A 27,073-nucleotide genomic window follows, 5' to 3' on the forward strand; every position below is an offset into this window, starting at 1 on the left:
CACTCTTTAAAGAGGAGCTGTCAGCCAAACTATCTCAGGAAAAAAACACATACATATATACGTATATGAGTAGATAAATACTTGCTCTACTTATATAACATATGCATTGCACTGTCCACATTTTGATTTTAGTGATTTTTCTACAGTAAAAACAGAGAAAATCCTTCTTAGCATTTCCCATTTTAACTGTGGCTATTTTGAAACCAATTCTGATGTCATTTCCTCCCTTACTCTCCTCTGCCTGAGTGTGTATGCATTGCCCGCCCTCCACTATAGAAAGTGCATTGTCTCAGCATGAGAAATATTGGTCAATCAGAGAAGAACAGAGGTGTGGGAGGAGAAAACAGGAGGGAAAGAGGCTTCAGCCAATCAGGCTGTATTAGTTAAGTCTAAAGGGAAAATAGAGAAGCAAAAAAGGACAACTCAGCAACTTCCTTTGTGCGACAATGCACCAAATGAGAGTCAGGTAAACTGGGGTATGATCATTTATCAACAAGAAAAGTAACAGTGATTTTAACTTTTTGATTGCTTGGTTAGCATCCTTATTACTTGTTTACCAGACAAAAATACAGAATTGACTTTTGAGTTTATGCCCGACAGTTACACTTTAAGGCCTGGTGCACACCAAAAACCGCTAGCAGATCCGCAAAATGCTAGCAGATTTTGAAACGCTTTTTCTTATTTTTCTGTAGCGTTTCAGCTAGCGTTTTGCGGTTTTGTGTAGCGGTTTTGGTGTAGTAGATTTCATATATTGTTACAGTAAAGCTGTTACTGAACAGGTTCTGTAACAAAAACGCCTGGCAAACCGCTCTGAACAGGCGTTTTTCAGAGCGGTTTGCGTTTTTCCTATACTTAACATTGAGGCAGAAACGCATCCGCAATCCAAAAAATGCCTCACCCCGGGAGGATTCGTTTCTGCAAAACGCCTCCCGCTCTGGTGTGCACCAGCCCATTGAGATTTATTGACCAAGCGGATCCGCAGCCGCAAGCGGCTGCAGAAACGCTGAAAAAGCCGCTCGGTGTGCACCAGCCCTTACAGGTTGTTTCTAGTGAAAGTAATCCTCCATAGTGGAGCTTTCTTCATTTGCTCAGTGTGTTTTTAACAGTTGAACATTAAAAGGACATATTTGTATCATATCTTTCTTCAGTGCTCTCTATAACTTGGTATGGTTGATATTTTTTTTTCTCTATCTAGGCTACAGGTTCCCAGATTGGAATGATTGTTACTTCCGTGACAAACATCATAGCCTCACTGATCATCGCATTCACCTTCAGCTGGAAGCTCAGTCTGGTGGTCCTCTGCTTCCTTCCTCTGATTGGATTGTCTGGGGTTTTCCAAGCTAAAATGCTTACAGGATTTGCCAATCAGGATAAAAAGGCATTGGAAGAGGCTGGAAAGGTAATTGCAATGGACTCATGAAAGCAAACCTAAAGCGTGGGAAAAAAACAACATTTTATGATATAATGAATTGTATGTGTAGTGCGGATAACAAATAGAACAATAGTATCAAAGAAAAGAGTCTCATATTTTTATTTTCAGTTATATAGCTTTTTTTCTTTTATAACATTGCATCATTCTGTCATATTTACAGATTAGAAACCACACTATAGCTATAAAACAAAGCAGAAATAATGACCCTTTGAACTTTCCTGCAGTTTCTTTCCTTATCTCAAGCTGTCTCTCACTGTTTCTTGGCAGTTTAAGTGCTTCAGAAAACAGGACTGCATTTGGCCCAATGGATCGAATAGTTCAGAGAAGCTCTTTTGCATAGATAACAATTGACGTTTCTTAACTCTTTCTGTACTGGAAAACAATATGAGACTCTCTTCTTTGCTACTAATGTTCTATTTATTAACTGTACTACACATACAAGAGGGTGAATGTGTTTTTGGAATGTGGGTAGAAACCCATACCCACATGGGGATAACATACAAACTCTATGCAGACAGTGTCCTTTGTGAAGCCATAGGTCATACATTGCAGCTTCTGCATAACCTTCGGTTTAAGCCCTCAACAGAAGCTCTCACTACTTACATTTAAAGGGAACTTGAAGTGAGAGGAATACAGAGGCTGCTCTTCTTGCCCTTTTACACAATGCCAGCTGTCTGATTGTTAGGCTGAGCTTTTGGCTTTATTTGTTTTTGAGTCACACACCTGTAACAGGCATACAGCCAGTGGAGTCAGACTAGAGTCCCAGCATCTGATCTTCACCCTCATTCTGGACCAGTGATTTATAGTATTACAGGCAGGACATTTTTCATTAACCTCCTTGCCGGTTATCCCGAGCTCAGCTTGGGGTAACCTGCGCAGGAGGATTTCTCAGGCCCCACTGGGCCGATTTGCATAATTTTTTTTTCCTACACGCAGCTAGCACTTTGCTAGCTGCGTGTAGTACGCGATCGCCACCGCTACCTGCCGATTCGCCGCTACCTGCCGCGCCGTGTCGCCCCCCCCCCGCCCCAGACCCCTGCGCAACCTGGCCAATGAGTGCCAGGCAGTGCTAAGGGGCGGATCGGAATTCCCTGTGACGTCCCGACGTCATACGTCGGTTACGTCATCCCGCCCCGTCGCCATGCCGACCGGGGAAGCCCTGCAGGAAATCCCGTTCTCAACGGGATTTCCTGCTTACTCTGATCGCCGAAGGCGATCGGAGTGGGTGGGGGGATGCCGCCGCTTAGCGGCTATCATGTAGCAAGCCCTGGGCTCGCTCCATGATTTAAAAAAAATAAAAATAAAACAAAAGTGCTGCGCTGCCTCCTTGCTGGCGTGAATTGAACCGGCAAGGAGGTTAAAGAATGATGATGGCAGAATTCATTTCCCTTTAAGAGCAGCTCACCAGTTTCTCTCACTGGCTTGAATATTTCCCATGCTTTAAACACTGTGCCTCTTAGATCTATTGGGTGTGTGCGGTATGATCCCCAGGGCAGTTTCTAGGCTAACTTGCACCAGGGCGAGGGTGTAAAAATTGCTCCCCCGTAAACTTGAGAACATTATTTGTGATGTGGTATTTAGCCCGCCAGTATAAGTAGGCAAGTAGCCAGGCAAAGGTGCCCCCAGTATTGGTAGCCAGCCAGGTAGAAATAACTCAACACATTCCGCCAGGCTCTTCTGTCTGCAGCGCCACTTACTGAGAGACCTCGGCCCCCTCCCTAAGTCCCAGTGTGGCCACAGCTCCCCTCTCCATTACTGTGCCCCGCATCCCTCACTGCAACCAGGGCGGACACCCGCCTCGCCCCACCCCTAGAAACGGGGCTGATGATCTCTTAGCATCTAGTTACTATTGTTTGCTGTCAAATATAAACTCTGCACAGAGCTTTTAAATATAAAACAAGCACATGCATCTACTTTGCAAAACCCATAGAAATAGCTAACCATAAAAGGCTGAAATGTCGTTTTTTATATATTACACGTCTGTGGGGTGCAATCATAGTCACTCCAATTAGAAATGCCATAATAAGCAGTAACTGCAAAAAATATATTAAAAAAGCCAAAAGGATCAATAATGAAGGCTTGGAGCTTAACTACTTTATGACCGCCTAACGCCAATTGGCTTCAAGTCCTGGGGCTGCACTTTGCAAGAGATCGCGCGCATCCTGCGCGTGCATCTCCTGCTTGGGGGGGGGGGGGGGGGGGGGGGCGGGGGCAATCACCGCTCGGTAGACTGTTAGACGGCGTAATCGCCGTCTATTTACATGTGCAGCGCTGCGATCGGCAGCAGCGCTGTACTGGGGTCAGCCATGTGACACGGCTGTCCCCTCCATAGGCTGGACAGTGATCGGCTGTCATAGGCGTAAGCCCTGATTGGCTGGCGGGGGGAGGGAGGGAGGGAGGGAGCAGGGGAAAATAACTTTAAAAAAAGCAAAATTTATTAAAAAATAAATTAAATAAATATTTATAAAAAAAAAAAAACAATTGTGGAGCAATCAGACACCACCAACAGAGAGCTCTGTTGGTGGGGGGAAAATCACTTGTGTGCTGTGTTGTGCGGCCCTGCAGCTCGGCCTTAAAGCTGCAGTGGCCATTTTCGCAATAATTAGCCTGAAAGAGAGCTTAAAGGACAACTGAACTTATAGGGATATGGAGGCTGCCATATTTATTTATTTTTAAGCAAAATCAGTTGCCTGGCTGTACAGCTAATCCTCTGCCTCTAATACTTTAAGCCATAGACCCTGAACAAGCATGCAGCAGATCACAAGCTTCTGACATTATTGTCTGATCTCACTGGATTAGCTGCATGCTGGTTTCTGGTGTTATTCAAACACTACTACAGGCAAATAGATCAGCTAGACAGCCAGGCAACTGGTGTTTCTTAAAAGGAAATAAATATGGTAGCCTCCAAATCCCTCTCACTACAGTTGTCCTTTAACCGCCGGAAGGCACCGCTCAGGCCCCGCTGGGCCGATTTGCATAATTTTTTTTTTGCTACACGCAGCTAGCACTTTGCTAGCTGTGTTTGCAATCCGATCGCCGCCGTTCCCCGCCGATCCGCCGCTATCCGTCGTGCCGCAGCCCCCCCCCCCCCCAGAGCGCTGCCTGGCCAATCAGTGCCAGGCAGCGCTGAGGGGTGGATCGGAGTCCCCTTTGACATCACGACGCCGGTGACGTCATCCCGCCCGTCGCCATGGCGACGGGGGAAGCCCTCCAGGAGATCCTGTTCTTTGGGGTATGGGGGATGCTGCTGAGGTCTCGCTACATGATATAAAAAAAAAATAATAAAAAAAAAAACGGCTGTGCTGCCCCCTGGTGGATTTTAATAAACCGCCAGGAGGGTTAAATAGCTTTCCTTTGTAGTCTTAGCAACAGTACTTTGGGTTAGGGATGGTCAATGAGATGCAAATAATTTCGACTTTATGCAGGGTGTACATTTTTGCAGCTTCAAAATGGACCAATTGAATTTCCTTTAAACAATACCAGTTGCCTGTCAGTCGTGCTGATCTCTGTCGCCGCAATGTGTCTGAATCACACACCGGGAACAAGCATGCAGCTTATCCAGTCAGACTTCAGCCAGAAACATCTGATCTGCATGCTTGTTCAGGATCTATAGCTAAATGTATTAAAGGCAGAGGTTCAGCAGGACAGCCAGGCAACTAGTATTGTTTGAAAGGAAATAAATATGGCAGCCTACTTTTGTCTCCTGCCATGTAATAGTAAGGTCCATTGAGCTTGCAGACAGAGAATTTCGGACCAATGATAGCTGTTTAGGCTAAGGTTTATTTTGGTGCCAATGGTGCCTGCTGACAAAGACCCAATATGCCTGCTGACAGAGATAGGGGTCCAGGCTGTCTATGAACAGTTATTTGGGGCCACTGGTGGCTACTGATGAGAGGGGTTTGGTGGGTATTAGAGATGAAAGGAATGTGGTGGATACTGGCAGAGACAGGAGGCTCAAGCTGCCTACTGACAGAGATGGGGAGGCCATGGTGGAGGTTACTAGAGTTATGGTGCCTACTGTAGGTGCTGACATTTATGGAGTCCACAACTGAGTTGGGGGCCCAAGCTGCATGCTTCCAGAGGCTGCTAGGGACTTCAAGATTAGGGACGAGTTAGAACAATTTCGCAAAAAAACAAAACTGGTCCAACATGTACGTAGCCATGGGCCACGGCAGAGGGGGTGAACTTACTAACTATTGCCATTACGATGCTCTCCATCTTCCCAACACTTCTGCATTCAAAGCATAACTACTGAAGGTGGAAGTGTCAATAAGATAGAAAACAGCGTGTAGCGTGGCGGCGAGGGGAGCCGATATAGATGAGTTAGCCCTTTCTGTCTCAGCCTGCGCTCCGAACATGCCAGGACGGTTTTGCTTCTCCGCAAACTCATCCCGCTTATCCCTGTTTAAGATGTTCATTTATTGCATATTTTTTATTTATTGCATATTTTTTAGGAATGCTTGACATAAGTTCAGATTTGTCTCTTCCCAGGTCTTAATTTTTAGCGTTTGCCTTTATACCTTCTATGGCTATATCACTGCTCACTACAAGGCTTATACCATATGAGAAGACTCAAATGCTGCTTTTTCCACACACAAAATCTTCAGACTATAAATGTTACAAACCATTTAAAATGGAATCCAATTTAGATAATCCCTTTACATGAAGCTCTTAACAATGTCATGTAAGCGGTCTGTCAGGAGAGCTTATGAAAGAGTTCGAAGGGTGAAAGGCCATGACATTTTCACCACTGCCGACTTTTGTTGAATGAACTAACCCTCTTATTCTCTATGTGTTATTTCCTAGGTCTCCAGTGAAGCAATCAGTAATATCCGTACAGTTGCCGGGCTTGGAAAGGAGATGATGTTTGTGGGAATGTATGAGCAGCAGCTGGTGATGCCTTACAAGGCGGCGGTGAAAAAGGCCCATGTGTATGGCGTGTGCTTTGGCTTTGCTCAGTGTGTCATTTTCATGGCCTATGCTGCATCTTTCAGATTTGGAGGGTTTTTAGTGAATACAGAAGGGACACACTACACTGTGGTTTTCAGGTAATGTGTACATGTGGTTTAAGTATTGTAAATTGATAATTCCAGCAGTGTATGTTTCGTAATAATGTGATACCTTAGATCAGTTATTACTATTTAACCTTGAATCATGCTTTTTCCTTCCATATGACCTGCAAGAAACAGAATTTCTGCTGTTAAAAGCTCAGTGAGGCTGATTTAATATGGTCCCTAAAGGTCAAAAAAGTTAATTTGGGTACAGAGTCCGATCAATAAATTAGGTGCCGCTATAGACCACAATTTTGCGTAAGTTGGACACTTTTGTTTGCCTATTTTATTTCTGAACTCCTGAAACTGGCAGGGTCGAGTAATAGGTGCAAGGGCGGAGGTGGATAATCAGAACATTGGGATTGGCTATACTGGTTAGTGTTAGGTGTAGGTTGGGAGGTGATCACAAGGGCAAGTTTTCTATTTTATTATACAGATCACAGCACCACCAGAAATGTAAGATTGTACACAGAAGTAAAGCATTGAAAAGTGATGGGCAATATCTGAGAAAGTAACGGGGAAGCACTCCAGAAAATGATGATCAGTATCTAAAGTAGTACTCTCAACACTACTACAAAATGCACCTGTGGGGACAACAGTTTATAATCACTCCTCTCTACAAAATTTCACGAGTTGTCCCCTGCTGGACCCCTGCACAGAAAGCGCTTGTAAGAGACTCAGGAAAAATTGCCTCTTCCAAATGCTGTCATGTTCCTCCTCTTCTAAGAAAGGTAGTTAGGAAGCTTCTCCATCAATTAAATCAAGAGGGTAGCAGTGTCGTCAGTTAAAGCCACGCCCATTCCTTTTCCCATAACTCCTGTAGAAGGAAAGGAAATGACATTGTTAACATTTTGGAAAAGGAGATTGTTGGATACTTCCCATGAGTCACTACAGTGTGTGGCAGAAGACAGCTGTAGATCTCAGCAGGGCCAAATTTCTGGAAAGGCAAAAAGGCCCGGGCCTTGAGCGGCTGCAGCCCAAGGGGCACCGGAATATGAAAAAGGGGTTGCTACATACGAAAGAAGCTTAAAATTGAGAGCAATACTTGAAAAAGGGCAACTGATGTCCCAGGGAGCTGTTCATGAAAGAAAGGGTTGCCCATGAAAGAGGGGGCTTCCTATGGAATAGGAGGTGTGCTGCTGCACATGAAAGGGGAGCCACAATAATTGGCCTAGGGGCAAAAACTGTATAAATCTGGCCTTGGATCTCAAGGGAAGGTTCCTCCTTTAAAGAGAACCCGAGGTGTGTTTAAAGAATGTTATCTGCATACAGAGGCTGGATCTGCCTATACAGCCCAGCCTCTGTTGCTATCCCAAACCCCCCTAAGGTCCCCCTGCACTCTGCAATCCCTCATAAATCACAGCCGTGCTGTGAGGCTGTGTTTACATCTGTAGTGTCAGTCTCGGCTGCTCCCCCGCCTCCTGCATAGCTCCGGTCCCTGCCCCCGTCCCTTCCCTCCAATCAGCAAGGAGGGAAAGGATGCAGGCGGGGACCGGAGTTCTGCAGGAGGCGGGGAGAGCAGCAGACTGACACTATAGAGATAAACACAGCCAGCTCTGACAAGCTGTTTGCCAGCAGCGTAGCTGTGATTTATTAGGGATTGCAGAGTGCAGGGGAACCTTAGGGGGGTTTGGAATAGCAACAGAGGCTGGGCTGTATAGGCAGATCCAGTCTCTGTATGCAGATAATATTCTTCAAACCCACCTCGGGTTCTCTTTAAAGAGACTCTGTAACATTAAAAAGATCCCCTGGGGGGTACTCACCTCGGGTGGGGGAAGCCTCCGGATCCTAATGAGGCTTCCCACGCCGTCCTCTGTCCCACGGGGGTCTCGCCGCAGCCCTCCGAACAGCCGACGACTGTGCCGACTGTCAGTTCAATATTTACCTTTGCTGGCTCCAGCGGGGGCGCTGTGGCGGCTTTTCGTTCCGAACTACACGGAAATACCCGATCTCATTCGGGTCCGCTCTACTGCGCAGGCGCAGGAAACTTGCGCCTGCGCAGTAGAGCAGACCCGACGGCGATCGGGTATTTCCGTGTAGTTCGGAGCCGACAGCCGTCAGAGCGCCTGCGCAGGAGCCAGGAAGGTAAATATTGACGTCACCACTGCCCGGACTCCACGGAGGGCTGCAGCGAGACCCCTGACGGATGGAGGACGGCGTGGGAAGCCTCATTGGGATCCGGAGGCTTCCCCCACCCGAGGTGAGTACCCCCCAGGGGATCTTTTCATGTTACAGTTCCTCTTTAAGGATAAAGTGACTATAAACCAGTCACAGATAGATTTTTGTGTAAAACTTTTAAGTACACTCACTAAGAAGGGACTGTTCATTTATAACCAAATGAGGCAAGATCTCCATAAACACTGATATTCCCTCCTGTCTCCTTCAGAGTGATAGCAGCTATAGTAACAAGTGGCACTGCCCTGGGAAGAGCCTCGTCCTTCACTCCAGATTATGCCAAAGCCAAAATAGCTGCTGCTCAGTTCTTCAAGTTACTGGACCGCGTTCCCAAGACCAGCGTTTACAGCAAAGATGGGAACACATGGGTGAGACATCTGTTCAGCTTCTATCTCTCTATATTCAATACTATAAATAGGTAGGAAATGTATCCTTGTAGCTGAGATATACTGTATGTATCTATACTTCTGGTTCAAAAGGTAATTTGCTTTGTTCCTTCCATGGAGAGCAGAACCAAATGTTCATGTGCAGAAGAGGACACCTTCATTAGCAATCATGTGACAGTCCCGGAAGTGTTGCCTTCCTTCCCTCCAAGCATGCAGAACTGATTTAGTAATATATGAACCAGGAGCTGTTTCTGCACGCAGTACTTAGTTTTAGCAAACAGGTAAAAATGTATCAGGACAAGGGCCACTAAAATGGCGCCGTCATAGGTGGCAATAGTAAAAGCCACGATTAGCGGCAATGCACAGTAATTATGGCGCCCGATGAAAAGCAGGTGCCCATAATTACTGTTCACTGCCATTAATCTATGACTATTTACCATTGCCACCTATGGCGGCAGCGGGGTAGCTTAGAGGGTTAATTTTAGTCAGGGGGAGGGGGTTGGTTAAGGTTAGGCAGTGGGATGGGAGTTGTTAAGGTTAGGCACCAGGTGGGGTCTTAAAGAGAACCTGTACTGAGTAAAATTATTTAAAATAAACACATGAGGTAACTTCAAATGAACATTACATAGTTACCTTGCCATCAGTTCCTCTCAGAAGCTCACCATTTTCTGCTGACAGTGATCCCTTCCAGTTCTGACAACATTTTGTCAGAACTGAAATATATCAGTTGCTGTCGGTTATATATCAGTTGCTGTCAGTTACAGCTGAGAGGAGAATTGATGTGTCCATGTTTCCCTATGGCTCAAGTGGGCGATGTTACAGTTTAACTGTGTGCTGACCAGGAAGCTGTTATGGGGTAATGGCCATTTTCCAAATGGAGGACGGAGAATTCCATTGATCACAGTGAAAACAGGATGCAGGAGATTGAGAAATTGAAAAAGAGATTGAGGAGTAGACTATACGGGAGGTAAGTATGACTTGTGTATGCTTATTTTGACTTTTAATTTTCAGTTCAGGTTTTCTTTAAGGTTAGGCATAGGTAGAGGGAGGGTTCAGTGTGAAAGTAGGCAAGGGCGTAACTAGAGATTGCCTCCTACTGGTGATTGTGTCTCCTCCACTTCCTGGTTAGTTTGCAAGTGTCCTGCAGCCAGCCAATCACCATGCTGCTTCAGTCTCTGTATGGTGATTGGCTGGCTGAAACACACTTGTAAACTGACTAGGAAGTGGAGGAGACACAATAGTCAGAGCAGGTAATATATAATGCTAATATAGGGCTAGGTTAGGTCATAGTAAAGTATTTGTAAAGGTTACTAATATTTTACTATGGAAATTAAGAACTAATAATTGTAATTTTAACAATATTGTACTACTGGGAGTCTCCAATGATAGCGATGCCCTGCGCCATTGTTATAGCTATGCAGATCTAGAGCCTCTGTGCTACTGCGCTCCATGGCTTGCAATGACTATAATAATGGCCATTACTATATGACCAGAGGGGGTATGTCTTCACCACTGGGAATAGGAGGCACGGATCTACGCAGCTCTGATCATGTGCGTAGCCTGGGAGTTCTAATTGATGGGGATTTAAACTTCAGAACTCAAATCTCTGCTGTGGTGAAATCATCCTATTTTCACCTGAAGAACATTGCAAAAATCAAGCACCTCATACCCCCAGAAGATCTGCCAACCTTAGTCCACGCCTTCATCACATCCCGACTGGACTACTGCAATGCTCTCTACACTGGCCTTCCAAAAAAGGCCTTGTACCGCCTACAGCTGATACAGAATACTGCTGCCAGACTGCTAACCAACCAACCCCGTCACTGCCACATAACGCCAGTCCTGCATTCCCTTCACTGGCTACCTATAGAATGGAGGGTCCTATTCAAGATCGGCCTACTGACATTTAAATCCCTGAATAATCTGGGCCCTGGATACATGAAAGATATGTTACAGCTGCGAAGCAATCCCCGCATTCTCAGATCCACAGGTTCTAATAATCTAGTCATACCCAGAGTCCACTTAGAAACTTTTGGTCCCAGAGCCTTCTGTCATGCTGCCCCTACGTTTTGGAACTCCTTACCTCAACAGATCAGGACAGCCCCATCCCTGGACGTGTTTAAATCCAGACTGAAAACCCACCTGTTCAGTCTGGCATTTGCAGAAATATAACTTTTGTTGTGTGAATACTTCATCCTACTAATTACTGAATCTGAGAGAGCCTAAGCGCTTTGAGTCCTATGGGAGAAAAGCGCTATAGAAATGTTATTGTATTGTATTGTATTGTATGTGTCCTGGTTTACAGCTGGATAGTGATACCTGTCTTTTTTAGCACAGCTTCTATTCCATACATTTAAAAGAACATTATTTCAAACTGATGATAAAAATCAGTGGTTCATACATGCTGCAGCAATTCATAGTCCTGATCTCCTTGGTAGTTTCTATGATTCCTTATACTCTCCTCTTTTTTTTCGTATCAGGTCTGTTGGGTGCCACGATAGGCAGAATCAAATAGGCGCTGTGTTGATTTTCGGTAACCTGGCACCCAAGTGGCCATTTGGGCACCTGCTGCGGCTAGTAGCCGATCTGCTACATCATAGTACTTTATGGTCATAACTGATCAGCCGTGCTGGGATTCTAGGTTAGTTTTAGGCACTTATTGGGTGATAAGGTTAGGCATTAGGTGGAGGGTGTTAAGGTTAGGAATTAGGTAGGTCTTCTTTTTAGGCACTTGCGCGGGGGGAGGGGGGGTTTAGGCAATATACTGTATGGCGGGGTTAGGCACCTACAGGATGGTTAGGGATGAGGTGTGTGTGTGTGTGGGTTAGTATGGGCAGCCCTACCCGGTGGCCAACTGAAGAAATGGTGCAGCAATATGTACTCTCTTTTTCCCCCTATTATCCAGTTAGTCAGAGGCCACACCTCCTTAGTGAAACTGACATCCATGATAGGCTATACGTCAGTAAGGAGGCATGCATACTGCTAGCACAGTAACTCTCCATGCTATGTCCCATGTGACTAAAAGGTGAATGCTTCAGAATGCCTGGAAGTGAACATGCACCTGTAGGTAACTAATGAGTGTTTTCCAATTTGTATTTATTTTGTTTAGGTGGGCAAGGAGAGTGGGAGTGGAATGGACAAATATGCAAAACTCCTTTATGAAAAGTAGTGTACTGCATAGTGTAATGGTTAAGGGCTCTCCCTCTCACACAAGAGACCAGGGTTTGAATCTCGGCTCTTCCTGTTCAGCAAGGCACCATTCACACTTGCAAAACGCTAGTGCTTTTGCTAGCGATTTGCTCAGGTGATTTTTGGTGATTGACGCGAAAAAATCGCCATTCACACTTGGCGATTTTTTCGCGTTCAGCGCTTCTATAGCACTAAACGCAATCGCCAGAATATCGCCTGAAAATGGTGCAGGCTACATCGCCATCGATTAATGCAAATGGCCCAAGTGGGAATGAGCCAATAGGGTATTATTGCACTAGCGCTTTAAAAAGCGCTAGCGCTTGAGCGTTTTGCCAAAATCGCTGGCAAAACGCTCTACTGTGAATGTGCCCTAAGCCTGCACCTATTCAGTGAGGTGACCTTGGGCAAGACTTCCTAACAGAGCCATAGAGCGCACGCTAGTGGCTGCCACTCTGAATCCGCCAGGAGAAAAGAGCAATATAAATGTTTGGTGTCTTGTCTAAAATGTGTATTATAAATAGGAAGGGCTTTAGTGATTCTACTATGGTGTTTTATTTGTAATCATAAACAATGAATAGAGAGGATTCAGCAGTAGTCTGTTCTGACGAGATTCTGATTTCCTCTGTCATTTCTGTCAATTTTATTTTTATTCCCAAATTGTCACTTAGCTGACAGATGTCACAGAGCAGCCTCCGCATTGTGATGTGTTGGAGAGATTACCAACCTGGGACCACTATCTCCCATTAATATGCACGTCTCTGCTCTGAATCCTCCGCCCGCCCATAGCTGGGAGAAACAATTGCTTGCAGCGCTGTACAAAGATTGTACAGCTGCATTTACAGAAGTCATTATTCTACCCAAGTGGCTCCCACACAGATGACTCAAAAACATGTTGTTATGGGGAAATTGTAATTGTTTTGCCACTGAATCATTGCAGAACTTCTGCTTCTTTCTTCCTTTAGGCTGCTTACACACAGGGACGTTACAGGCGCACGTTAGTGCAGCCTGTAACGCTCCCCCAACGCACAGCAATGTAACACAAGTGGGCTGTTCACACTGCCCACGTTGCCTTACATGTAACGCTGCACGTTCTTCCGAAAGTGCAGCATGCTACGGCGATACAGCGGCTTAAGCCGCGTTAGACTGTTTGCACATGCTCAGTCATGTTGGGGAGGAGCGGAGAGCGGCCAGGCACAAGGCTAATTAATATTCACTGCACGTTGTGACGTGCAGTGTTTACTTCCTGGTGCGGCCGCTCTGTGCGGCGATTGGCCGACGGGACGTGATGCCGCATGTGTCCAAGAGTACGCATCACGGCATCACGGACGCCAGAGTGAGCTGCACAACGCGGGTCACTCTGACGTCCACATCGAAGAGCACCAGGCCTTGCAATAGGTGCACGTTATGCGACCTTAACGTAGCACCTAACGCAACGTCTTGGTGTGCAAGTAGCCTAAAGTAAAAGAAAACCACTAGAGTAAGTCAAGCCTTGTGAGCAGGTACTGTCTAGTGTTGTAACAGAAAAAAAAACCCCTAAGAAGCAAGTTTATTGTCATAATTCAAAAAGAAATGGTAAAAAACTGGAAGCAGGAAATTCGGGCACCCGTTTTCATGAGAAACATGGGCACCGCCATAGGTGCCATTATAAATAGCGGCTATAGTGTAATAGCGGCGGATTGGCAACAGGGTACAGTTAGGTTTGGGGGAAGGAGGGCGGTTAAGTTTAGGCATGGAGAGGGGGGTGTCTTTAAGGGTTAGGCATAGGTGGATGGTTGAGGTTAGGGGTGGGGATATTTTTAAGTGTTGGGCATGGTGGGGTGGGGTGGGGGGGGCGGTTAAGGTTAGGCATCTGTAAGAGAGGGTTTTGTGTGAGAGTAAAGTTGGGTTGGGTTGTAGTAAAATATCAGTATTATTTTCTGATATTTTACCAATGTCCAAAGGAAGGATGGAATAGCACCCATGCAAAAGAGGAATGTCTGTGTGCCTAAGCCTTGAATCCCAGTACCATTGGGATCCTTTAGTCCAGTTTGCAAGAAAGGCTGGCACCACAAAAATTCAGCTCTTTATTGGTTTGTCATTAAAATGACATGCAGTCAGCAAATAGTAAAAAAAATGGCAATAGCAGTGACAGCCCGCTGTTTCGAGCTGGCAAGCTCTTTTTCAAGACACTCAGCCATCGCTTGCGCAATGAGCCGCTCTCCCTCTCCATTGTTTCGCCTGCGGGTCTGCCAGTGATGACGTGCGGCGTAATGAGCCAGTCTGCCATCTATCGCCCCGGCTCTGCCCCCCTGATGACGCAGTTAACTATTCAGCTGCTCCTCCCCGGCTTATTACACGGCGGCTCATTAAGCCGCACGTCATCAGGGGGGCAGAGCCGCGGCGACAGACAGCAGACTGGCTCATTACGCCGCACGACATCACTGGCAGACCGGCAGGCGAAATGATGGAGAGCGGCTCATTGCGGCTCATTGAGTCTGCGCTGACAGCTGCCTCCCTCAAAGCCTGTGGGATGCCTGAGTGCGGGGGTCCTTCACTGTAACGGCTCATGATGGAGGGAAGACTGGTAACAGGTGATCTTGTGCAGTACAGTTTTGTCAGTTGGGAAAGCAGGGCTAAACCATCAGTCTTTTTTTCCCCAAAACCTGACAAGGCTCCCCCTGCTATGTTTTTTTAGTTACAAAAGTCCGTCAGTGTTATGTCAGGGACTGGCAGACCCAGAATACAGTGAGATATGTAAAATTAAAGGGTCATCACAAAAAAGACAGCGAAGCTTCTATATACTTGTTATATCTACTGTGGGATGATTTGCGGTAGTGGTCCTTTAAAAGAGATCCAAGTTGTCTTGTAGGTCCCTCTCTGTCCTCCCACTCCTCTTCCTTGATCTGATGTGTGACCCAATAAATTCTGCTACATAGCCAAGCCGCTCACTGCTGCGCATGCGCTGACCCGGTGGCGCAAGGAAGAGGACTGGGAGGACTGCGAGGGACATGCAAGACTAGGAGGGCTGGAAGTTTTTTTCTGCTGTTATATATTCATTTAATAGAGCATAAAAGTTTTTGCTAAGAAAAATACTTTATATTAATTTAATAGAGCATGATTTAAATTAAAGGGAAGTTAGGGAACCTGAAGCGAGTAAAATTATTAAAAATAAACACGACATAGCTGCAAATGAATATTACATACTAATGTCACCGTCCGTTCCTCTCAGCTCACCATTTTCTTCTTACAATGATCCTACCAGTTACTGTCAGTTATAAATCACTGTCAGTTACAACTGAATGTGCAAGGTAATGTCCATGTTTCCCTATGGCTGAAGTGTGTGATATTACAGTTTAACAGTATGCTGACCAGGAACCTGTTAGAGGGTAATGGCCAGTTTTAAAATGGAGGACCGAGAATTCCATTGATCACAGTGGACAAATGGGACTCAGGAGAGGAGAAAGAGATTGAGGTGTAGACTACACAGGAGGTAAGTATGACCTGTGTATAGTTATTTTGACTTTTTATTTTCAGTTCAGGTTCTCTTTCAATTTAAAAAAGCACATAACTGTTTTTTGAAAAGAAAAATAACTGTCCAACTTTCGGTCCTCTCTTCTTATACTATCAACCTAATCCCTACCTCAGGCCAGACTAAATGAATGTATGTCGTATGATACTGTTCCCGTTGGCCTGGTCAGGCCCTAAAGCTGCCAAGCCACTGATTTTAAAGGGTGCAACTTCCCTGCCCATCATACCTTGATCTCCCCCCATCAGTTGCATAGGCCGATATTAAAACCTGCTCCCTCCCCTAAATTAGACTGCATTTTCAGGCGGCTCATTGAAGCCTCTTTCACATGGGAGGATGAAACCAGTGAATCCACCACCTGTCAGATGCTCCTGTGCTCTGACCAGGTGATGTAAATCGCAACTTGTTCCCTCTCTGCTAAGCCAGCACAAGCACATTAGGGAGAGACAGACAACACACCTCTACCACGTGTGCCCTCGAAACAAAAACTTTATTGAACATACACCCTCCTTTACACAGACAGTGATTAAGAATGCGTTTTGTTTAAACACTGCCACCCGTGGACATAGCTGGTATTGCAAGCACTTTTGATGAACATAAAACATGCATTTACTACATCAGGCACTTGGTAGCACTCTGCATGAGCAGTACAGAGGCGGCCACTGCATTGAGTCTCATCTGAACGTGGTTGCACTCGTATGTATGTGCCATGATGCATTGTACTTACTGATGGGTAAGTGCCAAGTGCTGAATGTGTGGGGTTAATAATGCACTAAATTGCAAATGGAAAACACCTGCTGCTTAGCAGATGGAAAAGCTGAACTACCCAACTAGCATATAGTGTGAAAGAGGCCTAACACTAAAGGCTCATACACACATCAGACTATAGTCTTTGGAAAATGAAAGATCACAGACCAATGTTACCACCCTTCATGTAGTATGAGAGCCATACTCTACACCAGGGGCGCCCACACTTTTTCGGCTCGCGAGCTACTTTAAAATTCGCCGAGGCCAGGAGATCTACCAACATTTCAAATACTGAACTTAGCATTAATAATGCTGGTATATTACTATACAAGTCTTGTATAGTCATATAACAGCATTATAAAGGCTAAATGTAGCATGGGAAAAGTTGGTAGATATCTTGGACTCTGCTATCAGAATTGCACCACAACCATGACTGATATAGATATAATAATAATAAAATTATGATATTAACATTGCTGGTCCTTACCTAATCTGATGACTTGCACTGGATGGAATCTGCCAGGGATGCATAGTCCGGACAGTAGCTGCTGATTGCCCCCTCCCCAGTATATTTGGCAGAATGGCAGCAGATGCACAAAATACCCCCCCCCCCACACACACACACACAGTAACGTGAAAGCCCCCCTCCTCAGCTAATTTGGCAGCATGGCAGCAGATGCACAAAATACCCCCCCCCCCCACACACACACACACACACACAGTAACGTGAAAGCCCCCCTCCCCAGCATATTTGGCAGAATGGCAGCAGATGCACAAAATATCCCCCCCCCCCCCCACACACACACACACACAGTAACGTGAAAGCCCCCCTCCCCAGCATATTTGGCAGCAGATGCACAAAATACCCCCCCCCACACACACACACACACAGTAACATGAAAGCCCCCCTCCCCCGCATATTTGGCAGCAGAATGGCAGCAGACGCTACCACGCAGTAATCATCCTCCCGACCTCACCCGCGACCCGACCCGACCCACCACCGTAATGTGCCCACCTCAAAGCCAGTGACATGAAAGCCCGCGACCGCGACCCGACCCACCACCACCTTATGTGCCCACCTCAAAGCCTCCCTGGCGTATCCGAGCAGCCTCTCGTCTCCGTGTCTCAGAACACAAGATGGAGGAACGGTGTCTCGCGTGATTTGAAGACCCGCGGGACCTGGGGGGGCGTGGCCACAACTCCTGCCCATCAGAGAGGAGGGAGAGGAGAAGCTTCGCAATTGGCTCCTCTCCCCTTCAGCCACACCTCTGTGCGGACAGCCGCGCCTCTCCCCTCCGTGCGATGGGAAGCATTTTGTGACAGCCGCGGCCATTTTCTGACAGCCGCGGCTGATCAGTTACAACACGAGGCAGGTATAGACGCGGCCAAAAGGCCGCGATATTTATCTACCAAATAGGTGGTCGCGATCTACCGGTAGATCGCGATCGACCTATTGAGCACCCCCGCTCTACACAGTCTATTTTATGGAGCTGAACTCCACATCAGAAAAAAATCTTTGCAAGATGCTGCACACAAAGATGCTGTACATACACAAAAGATCAGTATCTGCAAAAGATCTGTTCCTGCCAAAAATCCATTCCTCATACCTCCCAACTTTTTGAGATGAGAAACCGGGACACTTAAGCCACGCCCCCGACCATGCCATCAAACACACCCCCTGACACACCCCTAGTCCAAAAATGTATATATATATATATATATATATATATATATATATATATATATATATATATAGTGGGGAGAAGGGTGAGGGTGCCCATGGGTGTGGAGGTAGACCGTAAAAAAAAGGATCGAGGCGCCAGCCGCGGCTGTGGTATGCGGGTCAAGCTTGTCCCCCCTCCCTCCGAATGTGCCCCCCAGTGTCCCCCTGTATGGCGAGATACGAGCGCAGCAGAGCGGCAGTCTTACCATTCCTCTTCGCATATGGGCATCTCGTCTTCTCCGCTTCCTGTGACGTCACAGGAAGTAGTTGGAAGCAAGAGATGCCAGTACGCGAGGAAGATGGTAAGACTGCCGCTCTGCTGCGCTCGTATCTCGCCATACAGGGGGACACTGGGGGGCACATTCGGAGGGAGGGGGGACAAGCTTGACCCGCATCCCGCACACCACAGCCGCGGCTGGCGCCTCGATCCTTCTTTTTCCTCCGCTGCCTCCTCTGCTGCTAGCCGGGACAAAGGGGGGCTATCCCGGGACAGCGGGACCCCTCCCCCAACCCGTTACATTCGGGAGGGAGCTTGGGTCCAGGAGGAGGATCGCTTGGGAGAAGAAGGTGTTTCTGTGCCTGGAGATTTTGGTGTGGATGGTTTTGTAGTGTCAGCCTGAGGGAAGAAGGCAGAAGACACGACTGCCAGGGTGGGAGGGGTCTAGCGTTATCCTGTTGGCCCTGGACCTTATTCTAGATCTGGCATCAATTTCTCTCAGAGTTTGTGCCTGTCATTCTTGAACATTAAAATTACAGAGTTTGTATGACACAAATAGCATAATGTGTGTTATGCAAGTGAAGTACTCATTGAGTGTATAAAGCAGAGCGGCAGTCTTACCATTCCTCTTCGCATATGGTCATCTCGTCTTCTCCGCTTCCTGTGACGTCACAGGAAGTAGTTGGAAGCAAGAGATGCCAGTACGCGAGGAAGATGGTAAGACTGCCGCTCTGCTGCGCTCGTATCTTGCCATACAGGGGGACACTGGGGGGCACAGTACGCGAGGAAGATGGTAAGACTGCCGCTCTGCTGCGCTCGTATCTCGCCATACAGGGGGACACTGGGGGGCACATTCTGAGGGAGGGGGGACAAGCTTGACCCGCATCCCGCACACCACAGCCGCGGCTGGCGCCTCGATCCTTCTTTTTCCTCCGCTGCCTCCTCTGCTGCTAGCCGGGACAAAGGGGGGCTATCCCGGGACAGCGAGACCCCTCCCCCAACCCGTGACGGTCCCGGCGAAATCGGGACGGTTGGGGCCCCTGCCATTCCTGCAAATTGCAATGATAGTCTATAAGATCTGCAGATCATCATACACACATGATTTAACTGACATTCATCTGCAGATCAGATCCACCAGGATGGATTTTCAGATCTGCAGATGATTGCTTGATCTTCAGATGAATGTCAGTTAAATCATGTGTGTATGATGATCTGCAGATCTCATAGACTATCATTGCAATTTGCAGGAATAGATTTTTGGCAGAAACAGATCTTTTGCAGATACTGATCTTTTGTGTCTGTACAGCATCTGTGTGTGCAGCATCTTGCAAAGATTTTTTTCTGATGTGGAGTTCAGCTCCATAGAAAAGACTGTTTAGAGTATGGCTCTCATACTACATGAAGGGTGGTAAGATTGGTCTGTAATCTTTTATTTTCCAAAGACTATAGTCTGATGTGTGTATGCACCCTTAGTCATGCTGACTGAGAGGGTGCTTCCCATTCAACACCCCCCTCCTCCTTTTATCCATACACAATATCATATGTCCACATAATCACCAGCCCTTCTGTCAGTGCTACTTACTTCTCAGAGTGGATGGTGATGATGATGGCCCAGGACAGATGTCTGCCAGCCCCAGCCGTTCATAGCTATCATCAGCATACGGACAACAGAGGATGAGAGTATGGTTAGGGCCTATTTCCACTACCCAGCGATTTGATTTCAATTGTAAAACACAAGGTACGTTAAACTAATGGAAATGGCAGCAGCAATTTCCATTAGTGCGATCCGAATACGTTGGAATTTTGGTCCAAGCGCAGTCGTCATCCTGCCGCGTTTTGGATGCGATTGATCTCTACTATACTGAGTTTAGTAGCTCAATCGCATGGTGGAAATTGAAACGTGATTGCGTTTTATAGTGGAAAAGAGCCCTTAATCTGTACAGGGCATCACATGTCTTCACTGTGCAGTTTTTCCAAAGCTAAACTTTACTGTCAGCTGCACCAAACTCTGCAGCCTGTCCCACCTCTGCCTCCCGGTCATACCTAAACTCTTGCTGTGACCTAATGTAAACATTTTATCTCAGAGAATTACAGGTTACTTTCATTACTGAATGGTAAAAGTACGCAGTTAGCATATCGCACTTTATACACTCAATGAGTACTTCACTTGCATAACACACATTATGCTATTTGTGTCATACAAACTCTGTACTTTTAATGTTCAAGAATGACAGGCACAAACTCTGAGAGAAATTGATGCCAGATCTAGAATAAGGTCCAGGGCCAACAGGATAACGCTAGACCCCTCCCACCCTGGCAGTCGTGTCTTCTGCCTTCTTCCCTCAGGCTGACACTACAAAACCATCCACACCAAAATCTCCAGGCACAGAAACACCTTCTTCTCCCAAGCGATCCTCCTCCTGGACCCAAGCTCCCTCCCGAATGTAACCTGCCAAACGTCATCCCAAGTATCTCTGGGGCGCTAGTTCTACTGCACCTATGTCTTACACTATATGTGCCTTATGCAAGTCTATCATCAGTTGCACTGTGTCACATGTTGTTCTATGTTTTTATGTCCTATGTTGTTATTTGCACTATGGAATTGCCGTGTATTCCACAAACAATTCCGGGTGTGGCATCTGTCGCACTTGGCAAATAAAGATTATTCTGAATATGTCCAATAGAGGCAGAAATGAAATGTTGAGGGCTCGTTCACACTGTAAGCGTTTTCGTTCTTTTTTCACACGCAGGCGATTTTAAAAATCAATTGCCAAACGCTTGTGCAATGAATGTCTAGGAGAATGTTCATATCAGTGCGGGTCATGCGCTGTTTGTTCAGTAAAGCGGTGCGTGGACCATTTTTTAGGCGATTCCGCCTCAATGGAAGGTATAGGAGGAAAGCAAAATGCTCACAAAATCGATTTGTGCAGCGATTGCATTTGCGTTTTTAATACATTGTATTTATTCTTTTCCGGTTCAAAGAGTTCACTTCCTGACTAACGTCAGGAAGTGAAAATCTGCAATCGCTCAGCATAACCGCTTACAAAAGTGTTAAAAAAAAACAACCAGCGGGCAGGTAATCGCCGGTAATCGGAAAAAAAGCCTGAGAAAACGCCCAATGCAAACGGCCGCGCGATCGGAACGCAATGTGGATTGAATGAGGCCTGAAAGTAGAAATAAATTAATGCAACTAATGTCACTCAGAATTTGCAGAGAGTAAGATAGCGACCTCCATGACACAGACAACACATTCTACATCTCTGACTGACAGGGACACATAACAATATGTATTAGCAAGACCAGCCCTGTTTCTAGGGGTGGGCAAGCGGGATGGCCGCCCAAGGTGCAGTGCAGGAGGGGGGAACATTGCGCACAACTGAGATACAGAAAAAGTGGTCGGAGAGCTGTGCGGGGAAGTGGGCCGGACTTCTCCCTCCCTCTCCTCTGTCCCCTCTTTCATTCTCCTCCCCAATATGCTACTTCCTGATTCTAGAGCATGAAAGGTGCTGCAGACAGAGTAGACAGGAGGGGTGTGGACCCCCAGTGAATAGAGCCTATAGGCGTCATCAGGCTATCTGTACTAGGAGGGGGGAGTCTACATCTGGCTTCACATGCTGCGTAATATAGGGGGTACCTCTGGCCACTGCATCACAAATGGCGCGCTTGAGCTTTCGGGGGGAGGGATGGATTTTTACATCCTCTCCATGGAAACTATTTGGCCTAGAATCTTCCCTGAGTACGGTAATGTTACATAGTATGTAACATTACCTTACTCAGTTCACATAGGCTTGTGACAAACCGTAAATGGCAGTTATTGCATGCTTGTAGTGTTTATTCCCTTTTTGTCTGCTTTTAGTACACTGACAAGAGCTCAGTTCTTACTTTTGGTCTACAAATCCCCAGTTATGGGGAAGTTGAAAAGAAGAACGATGCTATCATCTGGGCACAATTTGTATCATTCAGGCGTAAAGAGAACTAAAGAAAGGTCACTTCAGTATGTATGAGGGTTGTATGAAATTCCTCTGCTCACTCTGTCTCATCAGCCAGTCTAGATTGTGAGAGGATTTTCATCAAGTATAGGCCCTCTCCTGTCAGCCAATGCAGAGACAAACACAGAGCTCCAGCAGCGAATCGCTATAAATGACCTGCTTCCGCCGCGGGACAGGTCGTCTTCACTCTTCTCTTTTGTGTAGCTCCATGCTGTGCAGCCAATCACCAAGTGGCTCCAGTCACATGACAGGCGTCGTGAGCTGCACGGTGATTGGCTGTCAGGCGCATGGCTACACAGAAAATGCATGAAGCTGCAATTAACTCTGTTTTTGCTGACAGGAGTGGGCTCAGTCCCTTGGCCCCTGGGCCCCCCGTGATGGCAGGGGTTGCGGAGACTATTCTTACTCCCCTGCTGTAAGTTATGTCCAGTAAACTGTACACATTTTTCATCCGACATACGCGTTAGGCCCAGTTCACATTAACGCTAAAAAACTGACACCCGGATTGGAAGGGAACAGATCTGAATGGATGCGAATGGATCCAATGTTAACCTATGGATTCGTTCACGTCCAACTGTTAAATGTATCCATTCCACACGATCCGCTGAATGGACCGCAAGTTTCCCACTGCGGCTATTTTTCCAGACCGCTGAGCCCAGCTGAATGGAAGCTGAAGCACTGCATTGGGGGCAATGAGAAAATGTAACGTTTCTTCACCCTAGTGAGGAGGGGGGGGGGGGAGTGGAGGGGTGGTGGAATATGGGGAAACCCAATAAAAGCAGCGGAAGGCAAACGGACTGAAAACGGATCCAATCGAACGGTACGATTGGATCCGTTTTCACAAATCTGTGTGAACTGGGCCTTAACCTAGCTTAAAGGGGAACTGAAGAGAGAGGTATATGGAGGCTGCCATGTTTATTTCCTTTTAAGCAATACCAGTTGCCTGGCAGCCCCGCTGATCCTCTGCCTCTAATACTATTAGCCAGAGACCCTAAACAAGCATGCAGCAGATCAGGTGTTTCTGACATTATTGTCAGATCTGACAAGACTAGCTGCATGCCTGTTTCTGGTGTTATTCAGACACTACTGCAGCCAAACAGACCAGCAGGGCTGCCAGGCAACTGGTATTGATTAAAGGGAAGGTTCAAGCAAAATAAAAAAATGAGATTCACTTACCTGGGGCTTCTACCAGCCCCATGCAGCCATCCTGTGCCCTCGTAGTCACTCACTGCTGCTCCAGTCCCCCGCTGGCAGCTTTCTGACCTCGGAGGTCAGGGCCACATTGCATGCATTTTCACGAATTCCAGCTAGTGCAGGAACAAAAATGTACGCGTTTCACCACTAACGCGTAAAAATGTATGTGTTAATGATCCTGCACTAGCGGGAATGTGTAAAAATGTACGCAATTTGGCCCTGACCTCCGAGGTCAGAAAGCTGCCAGCGGGGGACTGGAGCAGCAGTGAGTGACTACGAGGGCACAGGATGGCTGCATGGGGCTGGTAGAAGCCCCAGGTAAGTGAATCTCATTTTTTTTTTTTTGCTTGGACCTTCCCTTTAAAAGGAAATAAAGATGGCAGCCTCCGTATACCTCTTACTTCAGTTCCCCTTTAACTAGTTTTCAGTGGGCAATATTTATCCAGCTATGGACATAGGGGGGAGAGAGAAAATTCCGCATAATAAACAGCCTAGGATTAGCATCACTGGGAGGGCGGGGCTACATACCAATACACAGCAATATATACCGGTAGCTATTGCCCATAGGTTGTGTTTCTGATGCCGAAACCAGTTTAACATAATAGTTGGTATCCTGAATAATTTACAGCATTCTGTTTTACGTGGTTACAGCTCCTATATAAAAACACCTGCAGAGGAATGGAAAACTGACTTTCACGCATACCTCTAATTATCTCTGCTATAGGAGGGGGGCAGTACAGGGAGCTGACAAAGTCTCCTGTTAGTATCTCGGTACATGAAAAACAAAAAAACAAAAACAAAAAAAAGATGTACTGACGAGTCAGGCATCTTGTTATTATTATTATGTTGTTTCAATTACATGAGTTAAGGGGAACCTCAGGTCAAAAATCAAATACTTACCTAAGGAGAGGGAAGCTTCTGGATCCACCAGAGGCTTCCCACACTGTCCTCCGGACCCACAGTGCTGCCCGGGTCCCTCCTGCACATCGCAGTCGGGCTCCTCTCTATTCACAATCATCATTAATCATGCTGCAACCAGGCAACAATGGCTACTCCTGTGTAGTAGCACGGAGCAGCTCAGGCTTACAGTGCAGGCACAGCTATGCTTGTGCAGGCACAGTATAGCCGCGCTTGTGCTTGAAGCGGAACGCGACCACGACTCGAGCTTAGAATCCAATAAGCTCTTGTCGGATTCCTTTGGGGGTAGGCAGGAGGACAGCGTGGGAAGCCTGTACAGGCTCCAGAGGCTTCCCTCTTCTTAGTTAAGTATTTGAAATCTGACCTGAGGTTCGCCCCAGGTACACTTTAAGCAGGCATATCAAGGATGGTGTGGAGAGACGCAATACTAAAAAAGATCTAACGGTATTGTCTTTCAAGTACTTAGAGCAAACCTGAAGTGAAAAAAATGTATGTAGAGATACACTATTGTATCTATAGTCCCATACTAAATAGGAGTTTCCTTAAAGGGGAACTGAAGAGAGAGGTATATGGAGGCTGCCATGTTTATTTCCTTTTAAGCGATACCAGTTGCCTGGCAGTCCTGCTGATTCTCTGCCTCTAATACTATTAGCCATAGCCCCTGAACAAGCATGCAGCAGATCAGGTGTTTCAGACTTTAAAGTCAGATCTGACATGACTAGCTGCATGCTTGTTTTTGGTGTTATTCAGATACTACTGCAGCGAAATAGACCAGCAGGGCTGCCAGGCAACTGGTATTTATTTAAAGGAAATAAATATGGCAGCCTCTGTATACCTCTTACTTCAGTTCCCCTTTAATCCCATGGTCTTATTTTGTATAGCCATGTGGAGTTTTAAGCAATCTGTAACTTTAGATGTAAAATACAGTTGAAGGATATTTTTTTAGTCATTGAGCAAAGTGTTTTTTTGCTGACAGTACTGTAGATTTACTATTCATATAATGAACACATTTAAATGAAATACTGGTTTTCTATTTTTTAAAGGACAAATTTAAAGGTGACATTCAGTTTATGGACTGTAAATTCACCTACCCCACTCGGCCGGTCACCATGGTGTTGAAGGGTCTTTCGGTTGGAGTGAAGTCTGGGCAGACTCTGGCTTTCGTAGGCAGCAGTGGATGTGGAAAAAGTACAAGCATCCAGTTACTGGAGAGATTCTACGATCCGGATGAAGGGAAAGTGGTATGTATAGTGTATTTCCATAGCATTCTAAGAAATCCATAATAATACCAATGATAAAGACGTAGGTAAAGTGGAGAAGACATAAAAGAGTCCCTTGAAGCAGAACTGAAGTAAGAGGTATACAGAGGCTGCCATATTTATTTCCTTTTAATCAATACCAGTTGCCTGGCAGCCCTGCTGGTCTATTTCTCTGCAGTAGTAGCTGAATAACACCAGAAACAAGCATGCAGCTAGTCTTGTCAGATCTGACTTTAAAGAGAACCTGAGGTGTGTTTAAAGAATGTTATCTGCATACAGAGGCTGGATCTGCCTATACAGCCCAGCCTCTGTTGCTATCCCAAACCCCACTAAGGTCCCCCTGCACTCTGCAATCCCTCATAAATCACAGCCGTGCTGTGAGGCTGTGTTTACATCTGTAGTGTCAGTCTCAGCTGCTCCCCCGCCTCCTGCATAGCTCCTGTCCCTGCCCCTGTCCCTTCCCTCCAATCAGCAGGGAAGGAAGGGATGCAGGCGGGGACCGGAGTTCTGCAGGAGGCGGGGAGAGCAGCAGACTGACACTATAGAGATAAACACAGCCAGCTCTGACAAGCTGTTTGTCAGCAGCGTGGCTGTGATTTATGAGGGATTGCAGAGTGCAGGGGGACCCTAGGGGGATTTGGGATAGCAACAGAGGCTGGGCTGTATAGGCAGATCCATACTCTGTATGCAGATAATATTCTTCAAACCCACCTCAGGTTCTCTTTAAAGTCTGAAACACCTGATCTGTTGCATGCTTGTTCAGGGGCTTTGGCTAATAGTATTAGAGGCAGAGGATCAGCAGGGCTGCCAGGCAACTGGTATTGCTTAAAAGGAAATAAACATGGCAGCCTCCATATATCTCTCTCTTCAGTTCCCCTTTAACGTACAGTATTGATCTTAAATGTTCTGTGTGCATGCAGAAGCAACCATTGATATTCTCTGAGGTTTTTACTATCAGTTTACGGGCTGAAGTTGTAAGAATTCTTAACAACAGCCTTGACAGTCTTGTGTAAAATCTGCTTCATTCAACTTCAAAACAAAATAAATAGTAGCTGTTTTAACTTTACAGCTCTCTTGTTTTATCAGCAGCCCAATATAAGTGTTTTCACTTCTATTTACTTTTCAGGAATGCTGAGGCTAAATTTGACTGCCTTATTTGCATAGATAAAAGCTCTAGTTTCTTTTTAACCCGTGCAATGCAAAAAGAGAAAAAAGAACACACACAGAAATGCACCTTAGACAAGTTTTTAGTAGGACTAATACATTATATAGCCATGTTTATGTCTTC

The 27,073-nt window shown here is 46.3% G+C and overlaps 1 protein-coding gene across 3 annotated transcripts in view; it reads left to right on the top strand.

The window, feature by feature from the left end:
- The window catches only part of LOC137524985 (bile salt export pump-like), a 196,114-nt gene that overhangs the window by 148,896 nt on the left and 20,145 nt on the right, over positions 1–27,073 (top strand). For all 3 annotated transcript variants that reach the window (XM_068245584.1, XM_068245585.1, XM_068245583.1), the window contains exons 22-25: positions 1,196–1,399; positions 6,239–6,480; positions 8,870–9,026; positions 25,570–25,767. In XM_068245584.1, the coding sequence (XP_068101685.1) occupies positions 1,196–1,399; positions 6,239–6,480; positions 8,870–9,026; positions 25,570–25,767 (801 nt within the window). The remainder of the gene's footprint in view (positions 1–1,195; positions 1,400–6,238; positions 6,481–8,869; positions 9,027–25,569; positions 25,768–27,073) is intronic.

This window comes from Hyperolius riggenbachi, chromosome 7 (assembly GCF_040937935.1).
Source record: "Hyperolius riggenbachi isolate aHypRig1 chromosome 7, aHypRig1.pri, whole genome shotgun sequence".
NCBI classification, from domain to species: domain Eukaryota; kingdom Metazoa; phylum Chordata; class Amphibia; order Anura; family Hyperoliidae; genus Hyperolius; species Hyperolius riggenbachi.